General features: G+C 37.6%; 1 protein-coding gene across 2 annotated transcripts in view; it reads right to left on the bottom strand.

The window, feature by feature from the left end:
* The window catches only part of KHDRBS2 (KH RNA binding domain containing, signal transduction associated 2), a 728,302-nt gene that overhangs the window by 308,332 nt on the left and 396,940 nt on the right, over window positions 1-23,030 (bottom strand). For both annotated transcript variants that reach the window (XM_049715491.1, XM_033424357.2), the window contains exons 5-6: window positions 11,691-11,818; window positions 6,106-6,304 (exon numbers count right to left, since the gene is read on the bottom strand). In XM_049715491.1, coding sequence (XP_049571448.1) covers window positions 6,106-6,304; window positions 11,691-11,818 — 327 coding nt within the window. The remainder of the gene's footprint in view (window positions 1-6,105; window positions 6,305-11,690; window positions 11,819-23,030) is intronic.

A 23,030-nucleotide genomic window follows, 5' to 3' on the forward strand; every position in this document is an offset into this window, starting at 1 on the left:
TGACTGATGATCTGGATTTAAGGTATGAAGTACAAATGACCTGTATACATGTGTTTGAGTTCTTTGTGAGACAAGTACTATGTAGAATATAAAACTGGGTACAAGCCTCAGTCTACTATAGCTGGTTGGTAGTGCTATCATGAGATTAGTGACGGGAACCTAGTAGGTATTCAAAAGTTTAAGTTTATTTTACATATTATCCACTGATAGAACTTTATATTTTGTTGTGTGGGAGCTTTTTAAAAATCTATTCCCCAAATCTACTTCAATCATGATGATGGAGCTGAAAAAAGTAAATGTACTCTTCTTAGCAGAAAGTCAGTGAAGAGAAGCTTTAAAATATTTAAAGTCTGGATTAGGACATGTAACAAACTAAAGTTCACATTTTTAAAAAGATTCAACTAACGCTAAAGATGGTTTTGAACAGCAGTCTCATTGACGGTGAGCTGTTTCAGGTCGGGCAAGCAGCCACAAGAAGATCTGATCACCTGTAGACAGTCCACGTGGTCAGAGCCTCAGCAGGGAAGGAAGAAAGGTCTGAAGAGTGAATTGCCCCATACTGTCATTTATAATAAAGGGAATCTTGTCTAAGTAATTTTATCTGAAAGTTAAGAACCCCTTGATATTTTCACAATCAACTCAGCATGGTGCTGTTATTTTGCTACTGAGACACTTAAACTTTTGTTTTTCTTACCTCTTACAGAGGAACGAATTATTTAAAATTTAGGATTTCTGTCAAGTTCATAATATTTTTCTCCTTCTCTGGAAACTAATGCCTCTCCATATGGTCCTTGGGGCTGGGTACCCAGGAAGCATGCTTATGTTGTGTGAATGTCACGCCTACACCACCCACGTCACTGGTAGCTGATGAGTCTGTAGATCCCAGATCTGATTTCAAGAGACACCTGCTCTACAGTCATAGACACCTGGCAAGCCCGAATGAACACAATTCTCCCACCTGGGGATCCAGATTAGGGCTGAGAGATGGCCAGCCAGTCAGTATCTGTAGGTGAGGAGAACTGGACTTGGATATGTAAACTTGGCAGCACCATGTGCTGAGTCATGTTGATCAGCGTAGCCAAATATCCAGTTTGTATGTTAAAGTGGAATGAAAACATATGCAAAAAAACCAGAGAGGAAATGTGGGGAGGGATTCTAGTGCCTTGGTTTAGCTATTTCTTAAGGCCTGATGGCATTCCTATTACTGGACTTCATGATGCCTAATACAGGAAATTTTTACATGTTGAGATGTGGGGAAGTCATTCTGGCTTATACATGAGTTAACTTGAATTATATTCTAACTAGAACAGCCTGTTTGTGGCCTATAAAACATACATTGTATATCTGCTTTAATTATTAAAGAAAAGGGTTCATTGACCAGAAGTAAAGAATGTCCATGTTAAAATAAAGACTAAATGCCTTCCTTCCTGGGACGCCAGTGCTGGTACTCCTTTGATGATAAGACTCCCTTCCCAGGTGCCAGGGCCATATTGACTTGCTGTGTACATGCTGATCTGTTTTTTTGAAACCTTGAAGGAAAGTATCCCTGACTTGTTTGATGTTCTTTGCTCTGACAATGCATAAAACAGTGTTGAAAACCCTGCTTCTCTGGAGCAGTTCCTCAGAGTAATCCGGGAAGCTGGCTTCTGGATTATAGTCCTCAGTTTGGCTCAAATAAAACTCTTTTCTCTTCCTGTTATAGATTGTTTATTGATTTTCATTTACAGAGTCCCCCACCCCAGGTTTGTTTGTTTACTTATTTACTGCTAAAAGAAGATGACATAGCTTCTCCTATTTGCAAATAATGATGCCCAATTAATTCACAAAAAGTAGCTAAATGTCTGTGACTTCAATGGGTTCATAGCTTATCCCAGGGAGAAATTTAAGAGTATAATACATGATGAAATTTTGTGTAATAGTTATTTCTTATTGACTGTCTATAATGTTCGGGGTACTTATGCATGCTTATGTTTTAAGTGCTTATGGATGCTTATTCCTAACATTCATTGCAGTCTTGTGAGGCTGAAATGATTATCGCCATTATATAGAAGAGGAAATGCAAGCCGCAGAGTGTTATAAATTACACAGCTAGTGACACATTTCAAATTGTGGGATGCTGCTTTCTGTTTCAAAAATCGGGTGGTGTTCACCCAGCAACACAACAGACTTTCCTGAAGGCCAAACTTTCCAACCCCCTGTCTGTGTCACTCCGTACTCCTCATTTCAACAAATGACACCTCAGTTTTACCTGGTTGTTCAGTCCAAGGTTCAGTTTAACCTTCACTTCACAAAATTATCTTTTACTCTTTTCTTTTTTCCCACCTCCTCCATCTATCCCATCATCAAATCCTACTAGATCATTTCCACAGTTCACTCAGAATAGACCTCTTCTTACCCCTCTAAGCCTCGTTTTGTCGATGGGGATGCCGCCAGTCTCCTTATTTCAATTCTTGTGCCCACCTCACCACATATTCTGTTCTCTGCAATGTATACAGAAGAAACCTTTTAAAAAATAAATCTGCTCATGTCACTTTCCTGCCCCAAACTCTCCAATAGCAACATGAATTGGCCTGTCCATCCCTTGACCTCATCTGGTCCCCCTCACACACTCTCTCCAGCCTTGATGTCTTCCTTGCTGATCCCCAAACACTTCAAGCATGTTCCTCCTCAGTGCCTTTCTGCTTGCTGTTTCCTTAACCAGGGATGCCTTTGTATAGAGGCAGCCCCTTGGCCTAGACTCTACCTTTAGTTAGACACTTGCTGGAGCCTCTAGGTCAGAGAGACCTTCCCTAACAGCTCTTTTGATGGTGGTGCCCTCCTGCCACCTCCCTCTGGAGCCCTTATCTCTACCTGACTTTACTTTATTCATTTCTTTATATATGTTTGTTCCTGTCTTCTCCCACTAAAATGTAAGCATTATGAAAGTAAATATTTGATCTGTTTTGTTCACAGCTACATCTCTAGGACCATTAGAACAGTGCCTGAAATAAGATAGAGGCTCAGTAAAGGACTGAGTGAATGAATTAAAGGGCCTGGATACTTTAAATCTAAGTTTTAAAAATCAGATTTACATGGCTTTGCATTTTCTTTTACTTACTATAAAAGAACCACACTCCTCTTAAATTTTCCCATTCAGAATATACCCTTTATCGGAATATGCCCATACTTCCATAAACTCTTTATTCCTTTGTAGCTTACTGTTTTTTGCCTTGCAGTCCTTGATCTATTCATTACAAATTGGAATGCATGTGAAAGATTACAATATTTTTGGAGCTACATGAAAAACTACAATGCTTTTCTAATCTTGTTCTCTTTCACTGTGCCCTATAAGCCCTGTAAATTCTTTGATTAATAACAATGTTGACCGCTATTTCTCTTTTAATTTTTGAAATAAAGATTTGACTGTTTAGGCTTCTGTTTGGAAGACAAATACACCATAGTGGCAAAGCACATAAAGATGGTAGACCTAGTTCCTCAGAGATAAAAAACAAAAAGAAAAACAAAAAACAATCCCACCTTCCCTGTTGTGGATTATTCATTCATTCATCAAGCACTTATTTCCTACACAGTACATCTCACGGAAGAGATGGTAGAACCAGGACCAGGGTTTGTGTTTTCAGATCAGTGGTCTTGTTCAGAGGGTAGAATATGTTTTCTGCTGCAGATGTTGCAATTTTCAGACTAAGATTTTAAATACTGATACCTGATGTTGTACAAGATACCTGAGATGAACACATTTCCCCTTATCTCACAGAAATGGATTTTTAAACTTAATTTTTTTTTTTATCAAACGGGAATAAACTTTTATTAAACATATACAACACCAGGGGCACAAAAGGAGAGTTAGCACTGAAATATAAACTAGAAGCGTGAAACCAAACTCACGTGTGGTTCAGAACTTATCGACTGGAGATTTTCCAAGGGAGGAGAAAGGATTTTTTTGCATGAGACTTGAAAAATGTAGATAGGAGCAAATACACAAATGCATGAAGTTAAAATAGGCCATTTCCGTGTTTTTACGACTTGTTCTATCCTGAGATTCTGTCGCGCAAGTTTTCCATATTTGATAAAAAGGCGACACGCCCTGGGCACAACCGGCCTAACCTCTCGTGGACCCTAACTTTGGTCTTGGAACTTACCGCCTCACTGCTGAGCATTTTACAGAGGCCATGATTTTCAGATACACAGACGTGCGTACGAAGTAGACGCGAACAGCATCAGCCTTTCAGGTTTAGTAGCAGCTTTGAGGTTTCGGCGACCCGGAAGCATTTCGGCTCAGAATGTGATTTTTTTCGCGACGCTAAGCACATGTGGGGGACCGCGCGGCGGACCGAGTTTTGTCGATTCCTCGCTGGGTTCGGCCCTGGAGCCAACGAACCCAGACGCGGCGACGCCTCCCGGCCGTCCTTCGGGGGCCGCGGCTCACCGGCTGCCTGGGAACCTGGGCCGCCGAGCACGGGTCGGGGAGAACTGGGGCCGGGAACCGCGGCCGCCGCCACCCACGGGCCGGGAGCCGGAGCCGCCCAGCACGGGCCGGGAAGGCCGGAGGGACGGCCGGTCGGCCGGCGTCCGCGGGGTGCGCTGGGCCAGTGTGGAGGCCCCAACTACCTGAGGATGTTGTGCCGCCTCCATGCTCCGGTTCTGGTTGCTCGAGCGCACCACCGCCACCCGCAGCCACGACGACGGTCCGTGACTCCAGCTGCCGGACTCCCCACCCAGTCGCGCCGCTTCCGCGCGAGCAAGATTAAACTTAATATTTTTTTCTTCACTCTTACAGATATTAGTCAGTGTTTCATATTTAATCAGTAGCGTTCCTAAAAACTAACATGCTTTAAGCATTAATGTGTTCTTAGTGACACCTATCAACCATTTTCACTTTGTTTTAAGATTACATTTTTCTTGGTTATTAACCAGTCCATAAAACAGTTATATGTTTTGAATGCACAGAATGTGACGGTAACCGTCCTTGAAGAGTTTATATTAGTAATCATTCACAGAGGACATTTGAGAGAACGGCATGTCTATGGATGGTTGAATGAAACAAACACCTAGATTAGGGGACGGGCACCCTGGAGAGGTTAAAGGCAAAATATATCTGTTTCATAGGACTATGATCTGGCTTGCATCAATTCAATTGAACATTTAGAGTGGACTTAGTATGGTTATACAAGTGAATAGAAAACTGCCCCTTTTTACAAGTTTCACAATCTAGTAGGAGAAATAGATACAGGGACTAGAATATATGACCAGTGGAAAGCTAACAACCTGGATGAAAGAGGTCAAAGGGAGTATAACGTGATACAGAGGACTGGAAAGGGAGGAGGTGCTTAGAGACACTGCACTTCTTCTGTTCAGTCTATATTTTTTGAGTTCTGAATTCTTACCTGCCAATTCCATATCTTTTATATAGTGAGAGAGTAGGATATTTAAATGAAAAACCAACCACATGGTCTTAAATTATTAACAAAGTTTATAATATAATCACATTATATTTGTCAAATACTTCTGAGTTATGTTAATCTTTATCATGTCCCAGGATAATCTTCTAAATACATGACTATTCACATTATGTTTATAATTATTTCCATTTTGAAATTGATTGAGTGTTCTAAAGATAAGAAAACCTGAGGATAGTTTGTTTCTTAAAATCTAAGCTATTTAACTGATACTAACAACAATGATGGCACCTGTACAATGAAAGATTTTCTCAAAATGCCCTCATTTAGGGCTTCCCTGGTGGCGCAGTGGTTGACAGTCCACCTGCCGATGCAGGGGACACGGGTTTGTGCCCCGGTCCGGGAAGATCCCACATGCCGCGGAGTGGCTGGGCACGTGAACCATGGCTGCTGAGCCTGCGCGTCAGGAGCCTGTGCTCCGCAACAGGAGAGGCCACAACAAGTGAGAGTCCCGCGTACCGGAAAAAAAACCAAAAACAAAAAAATGCCCTCATTTAAAATGCACTGCTAAATTCTGTTGCAAATGACATTTGTTTTCTGCAACAAACATTATTTGCTATATTCGTGGTATATGAATGTCTTTGAAGTTTAACTTATTCCCCATCAAACTTAACTCCTCCTAATTAACTGATTTCTCAAGAGTACTTACATACTCTTCATACCCCTCATGGGCTGGAGGAGGGGGTGCCCTGTATCCTGGCACAGTGGGTGATGCCCGTGCTCGCGGGGCAGGGACGCCTCTTGCTACAGGGGGCACTGGAAGAGCACCACGGGTCACAGTGGTCCCTCTAGGGGTGAGAACGCCTCGTCCAGGTGGTGGGGGAGGAGGAATGGCACCCCCACGGCCCCTAGGAGAAACAGGTCACATACAGATGAGAAACAAGTAATGAGAGCAGGCAAAGCTCTCATCGTATAGCCTCTATACAATGGGAAGAAAACACATTTATTTCTGCATGTCTGAGTGTTGTGAGTGTGTGTGTTTAATGGAGATTCTTTAGGATATAAAGCGTTTTGACCTTCACAGAATAAGTTTTGTAAATATTGGTTATGACTTAGTTATCATAAAAACCATGTAAAATAATTTGATATTTTCTTTTATAACACTAAAAATTCAAAGCAAAGCAAACAAAAATCAACCCACTCTGATTTTTATTCCAAATTTACCAAAAAAATCTCAAATGAGAGCAGTGTCTAGTACATGACTCACTGTACCATCCATAGCTGCTAATTGTCAATGTCTCCTCCATGCTGGAGGTTATTGACAGTGATGGGCAATTTTGTCACTTACAAAAAAAAAAATCTGTCTGCACTTCGATAAAATGTGGAACTCTAACCATCATGATATCATTCTGCTTATTATAGTAGCTTAAGTTTGAGGTCATTGTCACTGATTTATCATTATGCATGTAACCCCCTGAACTGGTACAGTCCCTGATAAAATTTATTTCCTATGGTAACTATGGTGCTAGTGAAATACATGAGGGCTCTGCAAAAAAAATAACACTGAGTACTTGGTACTGCAGTGCTTGACACAAAATTAACTTGTATTAAAAGTGTAAGATCAAATGGTTGCAGTAAACTCTTATGGTATTCTGAGGCCTTTGGAAAGGTTGAGTGTTTGTCTAAAGTTTTTGGGCAAAAGCATGGTTATTTCATTTTTTATTATGTCTGAAAGTTTGGCCTCTAGAAAGTACTGCTTTCAGCAAGAACGCTAAAGCTTTGGGGGAAATAATGATCACGGGATGTGAACCATCACACTGTTTGGCTGCACCCACAGATGGGGTTGTAGGTTATGCTTTCTGCTATGAGGAGCAGTCAGCTGGCTCTTGCAGAAAATGAGCTTGACGAGTGAACAATAAGAATGCTGGTAAAGCTTTTAAAAGTTTTAAATAGATTATAGAGCTGATGAATAGAGAGATTATTAGAGAACTTACTGTGAGTCTAATGTACAGAGAATGCTCTCCTGCACTGGGAGACCCTAGAAGGCCCAGTGCCCACTTCAAGCACAATGTAACTGAGACCACAATATTCTACATTAGCATGATAATATAAAAGCTGATCTATAAGATGGATATAAAGAGTAATTTTACCTTCACTGGATCTCCAAGCACCTTATATACAGGGTGTGCATACATCCAGGTTTGCCCAGAATAGTTCAGAATTACAACTGTTGTCCTAGTTTAGCATTTTAATACTTTCAACAGTGTCCCTGTGTGGGTGGTAAGTTATATGTCACCTTACTTTAAGCTATATTCACAAGTTATATCTATACCACTGAATAATCACAGGTAAGTGTTATAACTCCCTGAGCCTAAGGTAGATTATTTTTCTAAAGTGTAAAATAAGATTTCTGAATCTGTAGCCATTCTTCCTGCTTTAAAATTATATGATGCTCAAATCAAATCTAATTTCTTATCCCATTCCTTCATCAACTGTCTCCCAGACAGAGCCCTGGAAAATCTGTCTCTTGAATCTGACTCATTACCTCCTACACATTACATCCCTTCCCTGGAATATTAACCCTATATCTCTCTTCAACTCAAGTCCTCAATTCAACTCAAGATTCACATCACCTATTTAGAACGTAGTGTCCCTGGCTGAATCCACTCTACAATGTTCTTTCCTTTATTTTTCTGACTTCTTGAAAGTTTTCTATCCTTAATTCTTCACCTCCTGCTCATTCCTGAATCAAATGCAATCTAGTTATTGCTTTCTCCTCTTTATTGAAAATATTCTTGACTGGTATCACCAGAAGCCTACTGGTTTCTAAATCCACTGGAAATCAGTCCCCATTCCACTGTAACTGTTATATTTATCACTATGGGTTACTATCTGGAAAACGCCTTCTTTGAACTTTTATGACTCTGCTTTTCTCCATATTTCTTCCTCCCTCCTTTATATTCTTCAGGCTCATTCATTGACATCTACTCCTGGGCCCACCTTGGAATGTGGCTATCCCCATTTTCTTCCCCCCACCCTCCTTCTGTGCCTCATGGTGCACCCCTGCAGTCTCTAACCCTGATGGCTGTTATCTCTTTCCTTCCTACCACACACCATACCCTGGATCATGTCTCCTTAACTGGTCTGCATATTAGAGTCACTTAAAGACCTTTGAAAACCTCCAGACTCCAGACCGTACCCCAGGCCAATTAAGTCACAGTCTCTAGCAGCAGCGAGCTTTCAGTGATTCCAATGTGCAGACCAGTTTGGGAACCACTGCCTTACATCTGTCATCTAACTTAAAAATCTTGACAACCTTGTCATGTAGCCATTTCTAAGCTATTTTAAAGGTTGAGAACCAAGTCACAGAAAGTACAAGTCACCTTCCCAAGGTCACACTGGCAATCCATAGACTAGGATTAATTATATTCTTCATTAAATTTGGTCCTTCACCTAATTTTAGTGGATGATGTCATTAATCTCTAACCAGGGCAGACATGAGAGAGTTATACTGTCTAGGACCACTCTCTTGTCTCCAACATCTAATTGGGCACTAATTTGTATAAATTCTAATCTCTAATCTAGTCCTTTATCTCTCTAACACTCCAAGTGGTATTCATTTCTGTGTTGGATAATGAACTTGTATTCTCCCTGGCTTCCTTGCCACACACCTCTCTGTCTGTCTTTCTCTCTTTGCTCTAATTCTTCTCTATCACTCACAGTGGTGACTGAGTAGTCTTTCTTGGAGACAAATATGATTAGTCCCCTCTTTAAAAAGCTCCATTAGATTCTATCTATGTATTAGTTCTCATTGTAGTAAACAAAACCTTCAAAGTCTGCCTCAAATGTTTTATTTTCCACTGTTCACTCTCATTCAACATGTAGCAGTGACGTGTGTGAAGATCTTAATTCTTCAATTACATAATATATATTATTATAATATATAGATGTAATACTTTGTTTTCTGGTATGCATTATTATTGGAAGATTAGATAGTTTTCATAGATATGCTTGTTGAAACATAAATTCCTTTAATTAAAGAAATTTTCAACAAATTAAAGTTTTAAAAATATACCAGGTACCGTTCTTTTTGAATTTCAGTGTAACTGAATAACTTTAAAAAGTCACAATTTCATAAATATGTACAAATCAGCATCCATTAACCCATGTGTTCAAGAACTTTCTGATCAATATGATCTTCTGTTTTGTGAAGCTATTTTCTTATTCTTATTTAATTGCAGATATATTTCATCATGTGGTTTGAAACAGAAGACAACAGAGTTCTGCTACATTTACTTTTATTAATGTTAATACATTAATTACATCAAGATAACATTGAAAGTGAGGTTTAATTTTCAATATTAATTTTCTTTTTTAACATATGCAGTATCAGATTGTATGATATATGGAATGTTAAAAAGCAAAAGCTTTCAATCAAATTTTTCTTCTAAGATATTTAAAAGTCTAGATTATAATGCACTCTTCTTTATTAAATAATTAAAGAGATTAATATTTTACATTAAAACTTCACTGAAATTGAAATCTTATATGGTCCACTCAAATATGACAAATGTATTATTACCTTAAGGAACACCAATAACAAAACAAAATCTTTTAATATGATGATTTTGTAATCTTAAAAGCAGGTTAATGCATTATTCTTTTAAATGGTCCCTATTCCAAGGAATATAGAATAGAAAAAAACTTGTTGCCTCTATAGTCATTCAATACATACTTAGGTTACACCATATATAACTGCCAAAATTATCATTTTTTGAACTACAAAAGTGACAATTTCATTATTAAAACCCTATGATTTAATCAGTTTAAGATTGCCTGCAATGGTGTCATTTCACAACCCATCATGCTGAAGTTAATATAAAGGCTTTGTAAAAGGCTGATTCCATTAAAAATAGTCCATAAAAAATGTTATGTCACATTAATTTTTAGCAATAAACTAATGTTCCTAGGTAGCATTAGAAAGCTCATATAAAAAAAATTTTTTTAACAAAAAAATGTGAAAATAATCACTGAAACATTTTCAGAAGTTTTTCCTTTAATCAAAGTAATTTCTATAATTGCCACATTTTACCTTTAGTCAATTATTTCCTTGATATTTTATTTGGAAATTGATCATTCTTAACTTCTTTTCTGATAGTGTAAAATTTTTTGAGGTGTCTGTGACTTAAATGTTAAAAACAGTGGTGTTTTGAAAGGTGGTGAAAATATTTGGGGAGTAATTTTAAAAATAAATTGAATCAGCAAAGTATCTTAGAATCTCTTAAGATGGTTTCTATGCAATATATGAAATAGTATTCTAAATCTAAGCCGTTTAGAGATTTGAAGGCCAACTATAACAGGATAAAGAGAATGACAGAGTTACACAGTCTGTGTGTGAAGGCTATGAGTATTTTTCACTTTACCTCTTTGCAAAACAATGCTTTCTCTTGAAAGCTTGGCAAATGTAGAATCCTACAAAACAAATTCTGTTGCAGAAAAATTCCAATTTCTTTGCAAAGTGAACAATATCAAATAAAAACTTCTCTGATGACATTGCAGAGTCAAATATAACTAAGCTTTAAATATTCTTACCATCAGCCATGTAACAAATGTGCTTCTGGCTTTCTGGACTGGTGGTGTGTGTGTATATATATATATATATATATATAAAAATGTGTGTGTATATATATAATACACATACATATAATATATATATAATCTACTTATCTATCTAAATATCTATATATCTACCGACCTACCTATATCTATCATTATCCTCATCTATCTGTCTACCTATCTGGCAAGACTGTATCAATTCATGGGCCATTTAAGGCATAGATAATATTTGCAATTTTCTCTTCATTCAAGGTCATCCTGGTTCAAAGATGCATATGATTGAATCATCTGCATGTCCTAATCCTGGGGGCAAAACCAAAAAGTAGAAACTCTTAGGTTTGCTCCTCTTATTTTCTTAGGAAGCTGTTAAGAGCTCAAACTCTGAATTCTAGAGTCATACTACCTGTGTGTCCTCAGGCATATTGCTTACATCTTTATCAGTTGCTCACCTGTAAATAATGCTTAACCCTACTATGGAGGATTTGATGAGTTAATAACTTATATAAAGCTCTTACAAGCTATGTAAGCATCTGTTGTTATTGCTTTTGTGGTGGTGGTGGTTATTGTTGCTGATATTGTTGTTGTTTATTCCTAGCTGTGATCATGACACAGAACAGGCCAGCAAAGTATTGCCATCCTTATTGGCTGTTAATTTATTTAAAGTAAGAACAAATGTACCTTGAAGGAGTTGTGGGAGCTATTCTGATCCCTCTGCCTTTAATACCTCTGCCACGACCAGAGTCCTCTGAGCCATTTAAGTAAGATAATTCACGTAGTTGTTCCTGACGAATTTCATCATTGTAGTCCTAGAAGAAAAAACATGACCTGATGAGCTAAAATGGAGCATGGAGTTCTTAGAACTGAACAAACACAGTAAGAAAGGAAATGTTTCACTTATTTTTCTGGTATACAAAAATCTAAAATGAGGTAAAAGTAAATATAATTTAAGTTCCTAGTTTTATACAGAGAAACTGAAGCTGCTTCTTTTACCAAGGAAGTACTCAGCAGGAAATCAGATGAGATTTGCTGGGATATCACTTTATACGTTAGCTAGAAAAGGAAAGGTAACAATATAGAACAAGATCTTGGAAGGTCCCAAGGTCATGGTTGCTAATAAGAGGATTACTGAAAAACAACTTTAGTGGCATAAGTACGTGTAGATTGTTAAAGACTGCATAATACTCAGATAGTTCCTGATGCATAAACTGAAAAGGGGCAATCCCAAGGACCAAAGTAGATACTGTGTTAAAATAATTAAAAAGTGCAAAAAAATATCAGTTTCAGACAACTGGGAAGCTATGCAATCCAACTAAAAAACTTGAGGGTCAATGTTTAGAAATAAATAATTTTCTATGTGTTCTAGCATTGGGCTGATGGAGAATGACAGCCATAGCAGAAGACACACTTCACAGTAACAGCCAGAGATTTGGTCAAAGTCAAAGAGACGATCTCTATCCTTCATCAGTGGAAATGTATCAGTCATTTCAATAGGACCAAAGAGTGGATCTGAGTCACTGAAGATGAATGCTATCTTCAAAAAACAAGTGTCAGTCTTACCTGTTTCTCTTTTTACTAACACACACATGAATGCACACACACACCCTGGTAGAACAGTACAAAACTGAGTAATTGGTATTTTTGCCTAGTGGGCAATCCAAGTAAATTCTTTTTCAGTAAAGATGTGTTTATGTGAAAACCATGAGCTGTCTAGGAGTTGAGACGAGAAATATTTGTAGAAATATCTGGGTTAACATAAATGATGTCTGAGGTTTGGTAGTGGACACTTGAGCCAGGTTAGCTCTGCACTTGTGAGTTATAGTAACAGCACATGGAAACCGTGCACTCACCTGCACAGCCTGGTCTAGAAGATGGAGGGGATGCGTTCAGCCTACAAGCTTTTCTAAAGCACAGCTTTACCTCATGGTCCAAAAACTGCCTTGTTCACAAGCAAAAGTACTAGTCACTCCAAAGCACTTACTTTTTATTTTTAACATGTTGCTTTCACATTTATCCCGTTCAGCACCTGATTATAGTGGTAATGGGCTCAAGACAGTTGATTGACAGAAGAGCTATAGTAGAAAATGATAGTTTTTAACAACTACTCAATTTATACCTCTTAATTTTCACATTCAAGCAACAACCAAACTGAAGAATAAGCATGTCTACTATTTTATTAGGTACAGGGAATGTGATGAATTGCTACTTCTGACTGAACTGAGCAGCCACCATGAAAATGAAAAATTAATTCCATAATTTTCCCATGTAATATTCCTAATTTGAAAGCAGATCTTTGCAGCTTCTTATCTAAGAAGAATCCATGGACTCCTAAAGGTCTTTATGAATTATAAAAAGAGATAGATTCTCATTTTTGGCAACATTGAGGGTTGAGATAAAAATTAACAAATAGCAGATAAATTCATACATGTAAAATTTACTTTAGAGAATATCTTTATGTCAGAATTAGAAAATATATTATTGTGGATATTAGCATGAATATTTGACACTACAGGTTAAGTTAGTTCTTACTGTAAGCAAAACACTACTGTTAGTGTATAATCAAGTTTCTTATGAGCTCAGCTAGATATACTCTGTTTTAAGAACTGGATCATCTTCCAGGGTTGTGGTGGTGAAGTGAATGCAGAACTCTAAATACAGGTGTAACTGACTTAGAATATGAGTCGCTCTGTTCTGAAATCATATTGCTCCCAAGGCCATGGTACACAAGAGCAACTCCCAGTCAATGACCAAATGTGGTTGAAATGCTAAAATAGGCCCATTCTTGGGAGTCACAGTTCTCCTCTGCCTGTGCCTCAAGGATTCCTAGACAGCTGGGATGAATTTCCCTTTAATACCATTGCTTCTGGGCTATGACCTCTTTCCTTTGGGTCAGATATTCTAGTGTGAAGGCTCTCCAGTCTTCCTTGGCTTCCTCATTTTATTTATTTATTTATTTAGTTTTTTGTCACAAGATCATTTTTCCTAATGAACTCCTTACATGTTTAATCTCAACTAATCCTGATTCTGGGAGGAACCAAACTAACACACAGAATGTTGACAAAATCAAGTTCCTAAAATTACAAGCTGAGAGATTTTGTAAATCCACTGATGTTAATGCTGGTGGAACCTATTCTGTTCAACATACCTTATACTCTGATTAATTGGAGTATTTGCCATTCTCTTACTTTAAAATGGTTACATACAGATTAAACATGGAACTGATTACTGACTAGCAAAAAGGGTAGTAATCAATGTTTATTTTAAGAAAGTAAATTGTATGTTGCCCAATTTTCTAAATCACTTCACTTAATAAAAATGTATGAAAGAGTCAGACATAGAGTGAACAAACATAAGGCATGTTTTGGGCGTTGGCTGACATAGATGAATTGTGGAAAGAGGGAGAAGGCTGGTTGGTGTGTGTATGTGTGTGGTGAAGTGAGATAGAGAAAGAGAGGTTGGGCAACCACATGCTATTCAAGAGTGCCTTAGTGGAAGTTATACTGTCTGACTTGGGAAGGTAGGAATAAAAGAAATTTTAAATGCAGAAATGGCTAGAAATATAATGACACCATTAACCAAAGAAAGAAAGGAATGAAAAAAGTTTAGAGGTAGAGAATTTATATTTTGTCTTGATAATCTTAAGTTTAAAATGCCAAGGAGACATTAAAATTTATCTTAGAAATTCAGATCTAGGTCAGGGGAGTAAATCTGAATGTCATTTGCACACACTTGTGATAAATGAAACATGGAGATTGCCTAAGAGAATAGTAACATAATGTAGTGACAAACGTTTTCTAATCATACTTCATACTTCTAATGCAAATTTATATCACTGAAGAAAATCAGTTGACTTATTACAATATTATGATCATTAAATGACCAGGTCTTTAATAAACTCAAGTTTTTCTAATTAGACAACTAAAATATATATACCACTGTATTTATAGTAATGAAGCATCTAGCTGTCTCAAATAAATACAAAAGAATTTTAAATGCCCAAATGTAGAGATACTGAAATTCTAAATATTCTCTAGACTGAATATATCCTGTGTATTATTTTTATGATATAGATATAATTTTCTAAACCCCCAAATCTTTAATTGTATATTATATGCTTATATCCAGCTCTTCATTAAGCACAGATCTAACTTTGAATTAATCTTTCATCACTAGGACATGAGTCCATCCTGTTGAACATTTAATTGTGGCATATGTTGCTGATGCTTCATTTACATAGAATCTTAAAAATACTCATAAACAAAATATTCCAAGATTGCCTTGTAAATGTGATCTTATTAGAAATATACTACAGCCTGAGTTGGAGACTAGATGGTGGAGTAGAATGACTTGAGCTCACCTCCTCTCAAGAAAACACCAGCATCACAACTAAATGCTGAACAACCATCGACAAAGAAGACTGGAACCTACCAAAAAAAGATATTCAACATCCAAAAGCAAAGAAGAAGCCACAATGAGATGGTAGGAGGGGCACATGTGCGATATAATCAAATCCAATATCCACTGGGTGGGTGACCCACAAATTGAAAAATAATTATATCACAGAGGTTCTCCCACAGTAGTGAGATTCTGAGCCCCACATCAGGCTCCCCAGCCTGGGGGTCTGGCATTGGGAGGAGGAACTCCCAGAGCATTTGGTTTTGAAGGCCAGCAGGGCTTGATCTCAGGAGCTCCACCAGACTTGTGGAAACAGGGACTCCACTCTTGGAGGGCCCACACAAGTTCTCGTGTACACTACCCAGGAAAAAAGCAGTGAATTCATAGGAACCTGGGCCAGACCTACCTGCTGGTCTTGAAGGGTATCCTGGGGAGGTGTGGGGGGGCAGCTGTGGCTCACTGTAGGAACAAGAACACTAGTGACAGAGGTGCCAGGGAGTACTAATTGGCATGAACCCTTCTGGAGGCTGCCATTTTGATGCCAAGACCTGGACTCACCCAACAGACTGTAGGCTCCAGTCCTGGGATGCCTCAGGCCAAACAACCAACAGGACAGAAACACAGCCCCACCCAACATCAGACAGGCTTGTGAAAGTCTTACTGAGCCCACAGCTGCCTATAAACACACCACTTGACACAGCCCTGCCCACCAGAGGGACAAGACCCAGCTCCACCAGTGGGTAGGCACAAGTGAGTGGAGGAAGGAAGGAAGCCTTCACAAGCATCTAGACCAGCCTCACCCACCATGGGCAGATAGCAGAAGCAAGAGAAACTAGAGCCCTGCATCCTGTGGAACAGAGACAATGAAAACAGGCAAAATGAGATGGCAGAGAAATATGTTCCAGATGAAGGAACAAAATAAAACCCCAGAAGAACAACTAAATGAAATGGAGATAGGCAATTACCTGAAAAATAATTCAGAGTAATGAAAGCAAACATGATCCAAGATCTTGGAAAAAGAATGGTGGCACAGACTGAGAAGATGAAGAAATGTTTAAAAAAGACCTAGAGGGTATAAAGAACAAACAGTGTTGAAGAATACAATAACTGGGACTTCCCTGGTGGTGCAGTGGTTAAGAATCTGCCTGTAAATGCAGAGGACATGGGTTCAAGCCCTGGCCCAGGAAGATCCCACATGCCATGGAGCAACTAAGCATGTGTGCCACAACTACTGAGCCTACACTCTAGAGCCTGCATGCCACAACTACTGAAACTCGCATGCCTAGAGTCCATGCTCCACAACAAGAGAAGCCACTGCAATGAGAAGCCCATGTGCCGCAATGAAGAGTAACCCCCACTTGCCACAACTAGAGAAAGCCTGCGTGCAGCAGTGAAGACCCTATGCAGCCAAAGATAAAAAAATAAATAAACATTTTTAATAAACAATACAATAACTGAAATGAAATATACACTAGAAGGAATCACTAGCAGAATAAATGAGGCAGAAGAACAGATAAGTGACTTGGAAGTTAGAATGGTGGAATTCACTGCTGCAGAACAGAATAAAGATAAAAGAATGAAAAGAAATGGAGACAGCCTAAGAGACTTCTGGGACAACATTAAACGCAACAACACTCGCACTATAGGGGTCCCAGAAGGAGTAGAGAGAGAGAAAGCACCCGAGAAAATATTTGAAGAGATTATAGTCAAAAACTTCCCTAACATGGGAAAGGAAATAGTCAATCAAGTCCAGGAAATGCAGCAAGTCCCATACAGGATAAACCCAAAGAGGAACACACCTAAACACATTTTAATCAAATTGACAAAATTAAAGACAAAGAGCAAATATTAAAAACAACAAGGGAAAAGTAATAAATAATATACAAGGGTTATCAGCTGATTGTTCAGAAGAAACTCTGCAGGCCAGAGAGGAGTGGCATGATATATTTAAAGTGATGAAAGGGAAAAACCTACAACCAAGAATACTCGACCCAGCAAAGGCTTTTGTTCAGATTTGATGGAGAAATCAAAAGCTTTACAACGAACAAAAGCTAAGAGAATTCAGCACCACCAAACCAGCTTTACAACAAATCCTAAAGGAAATTCTCTAAGCTAAAAAGAAAAGGCCACAACTAGAATTAAGAAAATTATGAATAGGAAAGCCCACCAGTAAAGGCAAATATAAAGTAAACATAGGAAATCAACCATGCACAAATATGATATCAAAACAAGCAATAGTGAGAAGAGGAGAGTACAAATGCAGGATATTGGAAATCACTGGAAATTAAGAGACCAGCAACTTATAACAATTTTGTAAAGCAATCTTTTATATATACTGCTATATAAAAACCTTATGGAAACTGCAAACCAAAAAACTATAATAGATACAAACAGAAAAAAAGCAACCCAAACACAACACAAAAGATAGTCATCAAATCACAAGAGAAGAGAACAAAAGAGGAAGGAAAGAAAAAAGACCCACAAAAACAAATTCAAAACAATTAAATAAATGACAATAGGAACATACATATTGATAATTACCTTAAATGTAAATGGATTAAATGCTCCAACCAAAAGACATAGACTGGTTGAATGGATATAAAAATAACACCATGTATATGCTGTCTACAAGAGACCCACTACAGATCTAAGGACACATACAGACTGAAAGTGAGGGGATGGAAAAGAGCTATTCCATGTATGTGGAAATCAAAAGAAAGCTGCAGTAGCAATGTTCATATCAGACAAAATAGACTTTAAAATAAAGATGACTGTTACCAGTGACAAAAAAGGATGCTAAATAAAGATCAAGGGATCAATCCAAGAAGAAGATATAACAAGTGTAAATATATTTGCACCCAGCATAGGAACACCTCAATATATAAGGCAAATGTTAACAGCCATAAAAGGAGAAATTGACAATAACACAATAATAGTGGGGGACTTTAACACCCTACTTACATCAAAGGACAGATCATCCAGACAGAAAATCAATAAGGAAACAGAGGTCTTAAATGACACATTAGACCAGATGTACTTAATTGTTATTTATAGAACATTCATCCAAAATCAGCAGAATATGCATTCTTATCGAGTGCTCATGGAACATTCTCCAGGATAGATCACGTGCTGGGTCACAAAGCAAGCCTTTTAAAATTTAAGACAACTGAAATCATATCAAGCATCTTTTCTGACAACAACACTATGATTTTAGAAAGCAACTACAGGAATTAAACTTTATGAAACACAAACACGTGGAGGCTAAACAATATGCTACTAAATAGCCAATGGATCATGTAAGAAATCAAAGAGGAAATTTAAAAATACCTAGAGACAAGTGATAACAAAAACAAGATGATACGAAACCTATGAGACACAGCAAAAGCAGTTCTAAGAGGGAAGTTTATAGCAATACAAGCTTACCTTAGGAAACAAGATAAATTTAAAATAAATAACCTAACATTACACCTAAAGCAACTAGAGAAAGAAGATAAAACAAAACCCACAGTTAGTAGAAGGAAAGAAATCGTAAAGATCTGATCAGATATAAAAGAAGTAGAGATGAAGAAAACAGTAGAAAAGATCAATGAAATTAAAAGTGGGTTCTTTGAAAAGATAAACAAAATTGATAAACCTTTAGCCAAAGCCATCACGAAAAAAAAGGAGAGGGCTAAAATCAATGAAATTAGAAATAAAACCAATCCAAAAATGGGCAGAAGACCTAAATAGACATTTCTCCAAAGAAGACACACAGATGGCCAAGAAACACATGAAAAGCTGCTCAACATTACTAATTATTAGAGAAATGCAAATCAAAACTACAATGAGGCATCACCTCACACCAGTTAGAATGGGCATCATAAGAAAATCTACAAACAACAAATGCTGGAGAGGGTGTGGAGAAAAGGGAACCCTCTTGCCCTGTTGGTGGGAATGTAAATTGATACAGCCACTATGGATAACAGTATGGAGGTTCCTTAAAAAACTAAAAATAGAATTACCATATGATCCAGCAATCCCACTACTGGGCATATACCCAGAGAAAACCATAATTCAAAAAGACACATACACCCCAATGTTCATTGCAGCACTATTTACAATAGCCAGGTCATGGAAGCAACCTAAATGCCCATCAACAGACGAATGGATAAAGAAGTTGTGGTACATACATACAATGGAATATTACTCAGCCATAAAAAGGAACGAAATTGAGTCATTTGTTGAGACGTGGATGGATCTAGAGACTGTCATACAGAGTGAAGTAAGTCAGAAAGAGAAAAACAAATATCGTATATTAACGCATGTATGTGGAACCTAGAAAAATGGTACAGATGAACCAGTTTGCAGAGCAGAAGTTGAGACACAGATGTAGAGAACAAAGGTATGGACACCAAAGGGGGAAAACCACGGTGCGGTGAGGATGGTGGTGTGCTGAATTGGGCGGTTGGGATTGACATGTATATACTGATGTGTATAAAATTGATGACTAAGAAGAACCTGCAGTATAAAAACGCAAACAAACAAACAAACTAATACTAAACTTTCTTTGGGTTATTTGTATGGAAATATGTTAATATAAATGTTCCAGACATTACATGAAATTTCTAAAAATATTATATATTCTGGTATAATGTTATAAGTCATAATTCTAGTTATTACTTTAAAATGTATATCTCAGAAATAACTAAATTTCCTTGTCAATTGCATTATTATGAACATTCATCAGATCTTTAACCGTGGTCATTTTTAAGTCTTTTGTCATTTACAGACAGTTCTGGGTGTACTCTGATGCTTTTGCAAAAATGTTCCTATGAAAGGGTTTCATCTTCAAGGAATTCATGGAAAAGACTCTGACAAGTACAGGTTTCTGGTAACAGCCTATACTGTTGAACTGAATGAATAAACATTTTCAGAACTCTAATGGAAAACTGATGAATTCATATGAGTGCTAACAAAAGATCAAGTTGAAAAAAAATTAATTACATGGGACTGAGTGAACTGATGAGGATGATTATAATTTTTGTGACTTTCTGTTTGAATAAAAAAATCCTGCAAGGGTTCAGAGGCAAAAAATATACAAATCAATTTTCACTGCAAAGTAAAGGAGCTGTTACAGTGGAGGATTAGTGGACTGAATGTCAATATTATGACATAGTATGAGTGTGTTTCATGTTTGGTAATTGCAATCATTGTTGCTTTTGTTGTGTTTATCCATTTACAATGCTTGGTGTCAGTTTATTTATCCCTTGTAAAAATAAAATACAGTGTGTGTATGTGAAAAAATAAAAAATAAAAGAATAATTGATTCCAAAAAAGTTGCACTTTGTGCAACTACTGAATTTCAGACAACAAGCTAGAATCCATCTTCTAACTCAGATAAAAGTTCTGGAGATATATATATATATATATATATATATATATATATATATATATATATATATATAAGAACATATTTATATATATAAAAATAGGAGGTTGAGGGAGTATCTAACAATATTTACAAAAACAAATCTATCCTGTAACTGGATTTGCTTCAAAATAATGTGAAGGAAAAAGGATATAGATGAAAACAAGAGTGGCCAAATAGTTGGAAGATATTATGACCAGGTGATAAATACAATGCGGTAAATTTTTTTATATGCTCTTATTTTGATGTATGTTTGAAGTATCCCATAATAAAAATTTAAAAACAAACAAACAAAATAGAAGTTACAACTGACACCACAGAAATACAAAGGATCATGAGACTACTGCAAGCAACTGTATGCCAATAAAATGGACAACCTAGAAGAAATGGACCAATTCTTAGAAAGTTACAATTTCCCAAGACTGAACTAGGAATAAATAGATAATGTGAACAGGTGAATCACAAGTACTGAAATTGAAACTTTGATTTAAAATCTCCCAACAAACAAAAGTCCAGGACCAGGTGGCTTCACAGGCAAATTCTATCAAACATTTAGAGAAGAGTTAACATCTATCCTTCTGTAACTGTTCCAAAAAATTACAGAGGAAGAAACACTCCCAAACTCATTCTATGAGGCCACAATCAACCTGATACCAAAACCATATAAAGGAACCACAAAAAGGAAATTTACAGGCCAATAGCAAAAATCCTCAACAAAATACTAGCAAACCAAATCTAACAATTCATTAAAAAGATGATACACCATGATCAAGAAGGATTTATCTCAGGGATGCAAGGATTTTTCAATAACCAAAAATCAATCAGTGTGATACACCACATCAACAAACTGAAAAATAAAAAAACATAAGATCATCTCAATAGAGGCACAAAAGGCTTTTGATAAAATTCAACACCCATTTATAATAAAAACTCCAGAAAGAAGACATAAGGGTATCCTACATCAACATAATAAAGGCCATATATGACAAATGTACAGCTAACATCATACTCAGTGGTGGAAAGCTGGAAGCATTTCCTCTAAGATCAAGTACAAGACAAGGATGTCCACTCTTACCACTTTTATTCAACATAGTTTTGGAAGTCCTAGCCCTGCCAATCAGAGAAGAAAAAGAAATAAAGGGAATCCATATTGGAAAAGAAGAAGTAAAACTCACTGTTTGCAGATGACATGATACAATACATAGAAAATCCTAAAGATACCACCAGAAAATGAAAGCTCATCAATGAACTTGGTAAAGTTGCAGGATACAAAATTAATACACAGAAATCTGTTGCATTTCTATACACTAACAATGAAAGACCAGAAAGAGAAATTAATGAAACAATCCCATTCATCATTGAATCAAAAAGAATAAAATACCTAGGACTAAAATTACCTAAGGAGGCAAAAGACCTTTATTCTGAAAACTATAAGATACTAATGAAAGAAATCAAAGATGACAGAAACAGGTGGAAAGATATACCATATTCTTGGATTGGAAGAATCAATATTGTCCAAATGACCATACTACCTAAGGCAGTCTACATATTCAATGCAATCCCCATCAAATTACCAATGGCAGTTTTGTTGATTTAGAAAAAAAATCTTAAAATTTGTATGGAAACTCAAAAGAGCCTGAATAGCCAAAGCAATCTTGAGAAAGAAAAACAGAGATGGAGGAATCAGGCTCCCTTACTTCAGATATAATACAAAGCTACAGTCATCAAAAGAGTATGGGTCAAGATGGTAGAGTGGAGGACACGGAGCTTTTGTCTCCCCTCCACTAGGGCACCTACCAGATGCTGGTGGGGAACCTTGACACCCAAGGAGACAGGAGGAACCCCAGAGCAACTGGGTAGGACATGGGGGGTAGTTAGGGGAGAGGAGAAGTGGAGGCCAGATGGGACCAGTGCCTCTGAGGGATGGCTGGGAGAGGGGATGTGTTCCCATGCCTAGAGGGACACCCTGGTGCTCAGAGGATTGGGGGGGAGAACAGCTAGCATTTCCCCTGCCCAATCAGGCCCCGGGAAGCCTGCTGGGATACAAGGCCAGGTTCTCCACCTTCCAGGACCCCCTCTAGCCACATTTGTCCTAGGGGCATAGGAGGGGTGAAGAAGAGGAGAGGTGGATTGGGAGGGGCCCTCTGGGATTGGAGGATCAGGGAGAACACACCTAGAATTTCCCCTGCCCACTTGGGTCCTGGGGATCTTGCTGGGCT

Source organism: Orcinus orca, chromosome 10 (assembly GCF_937001465.1).
Source record: "Orcinus orca chromosome 10, mOrcOrc1.1, whole genome shotgun sequence".
Taxonomy (NCBI): domain Eukaryota; kingdom Metazoa; phylum Chordata; class Mammalia; order Artiodactyla; family Delphinidae; genus Orcinus; species Orcinus orca.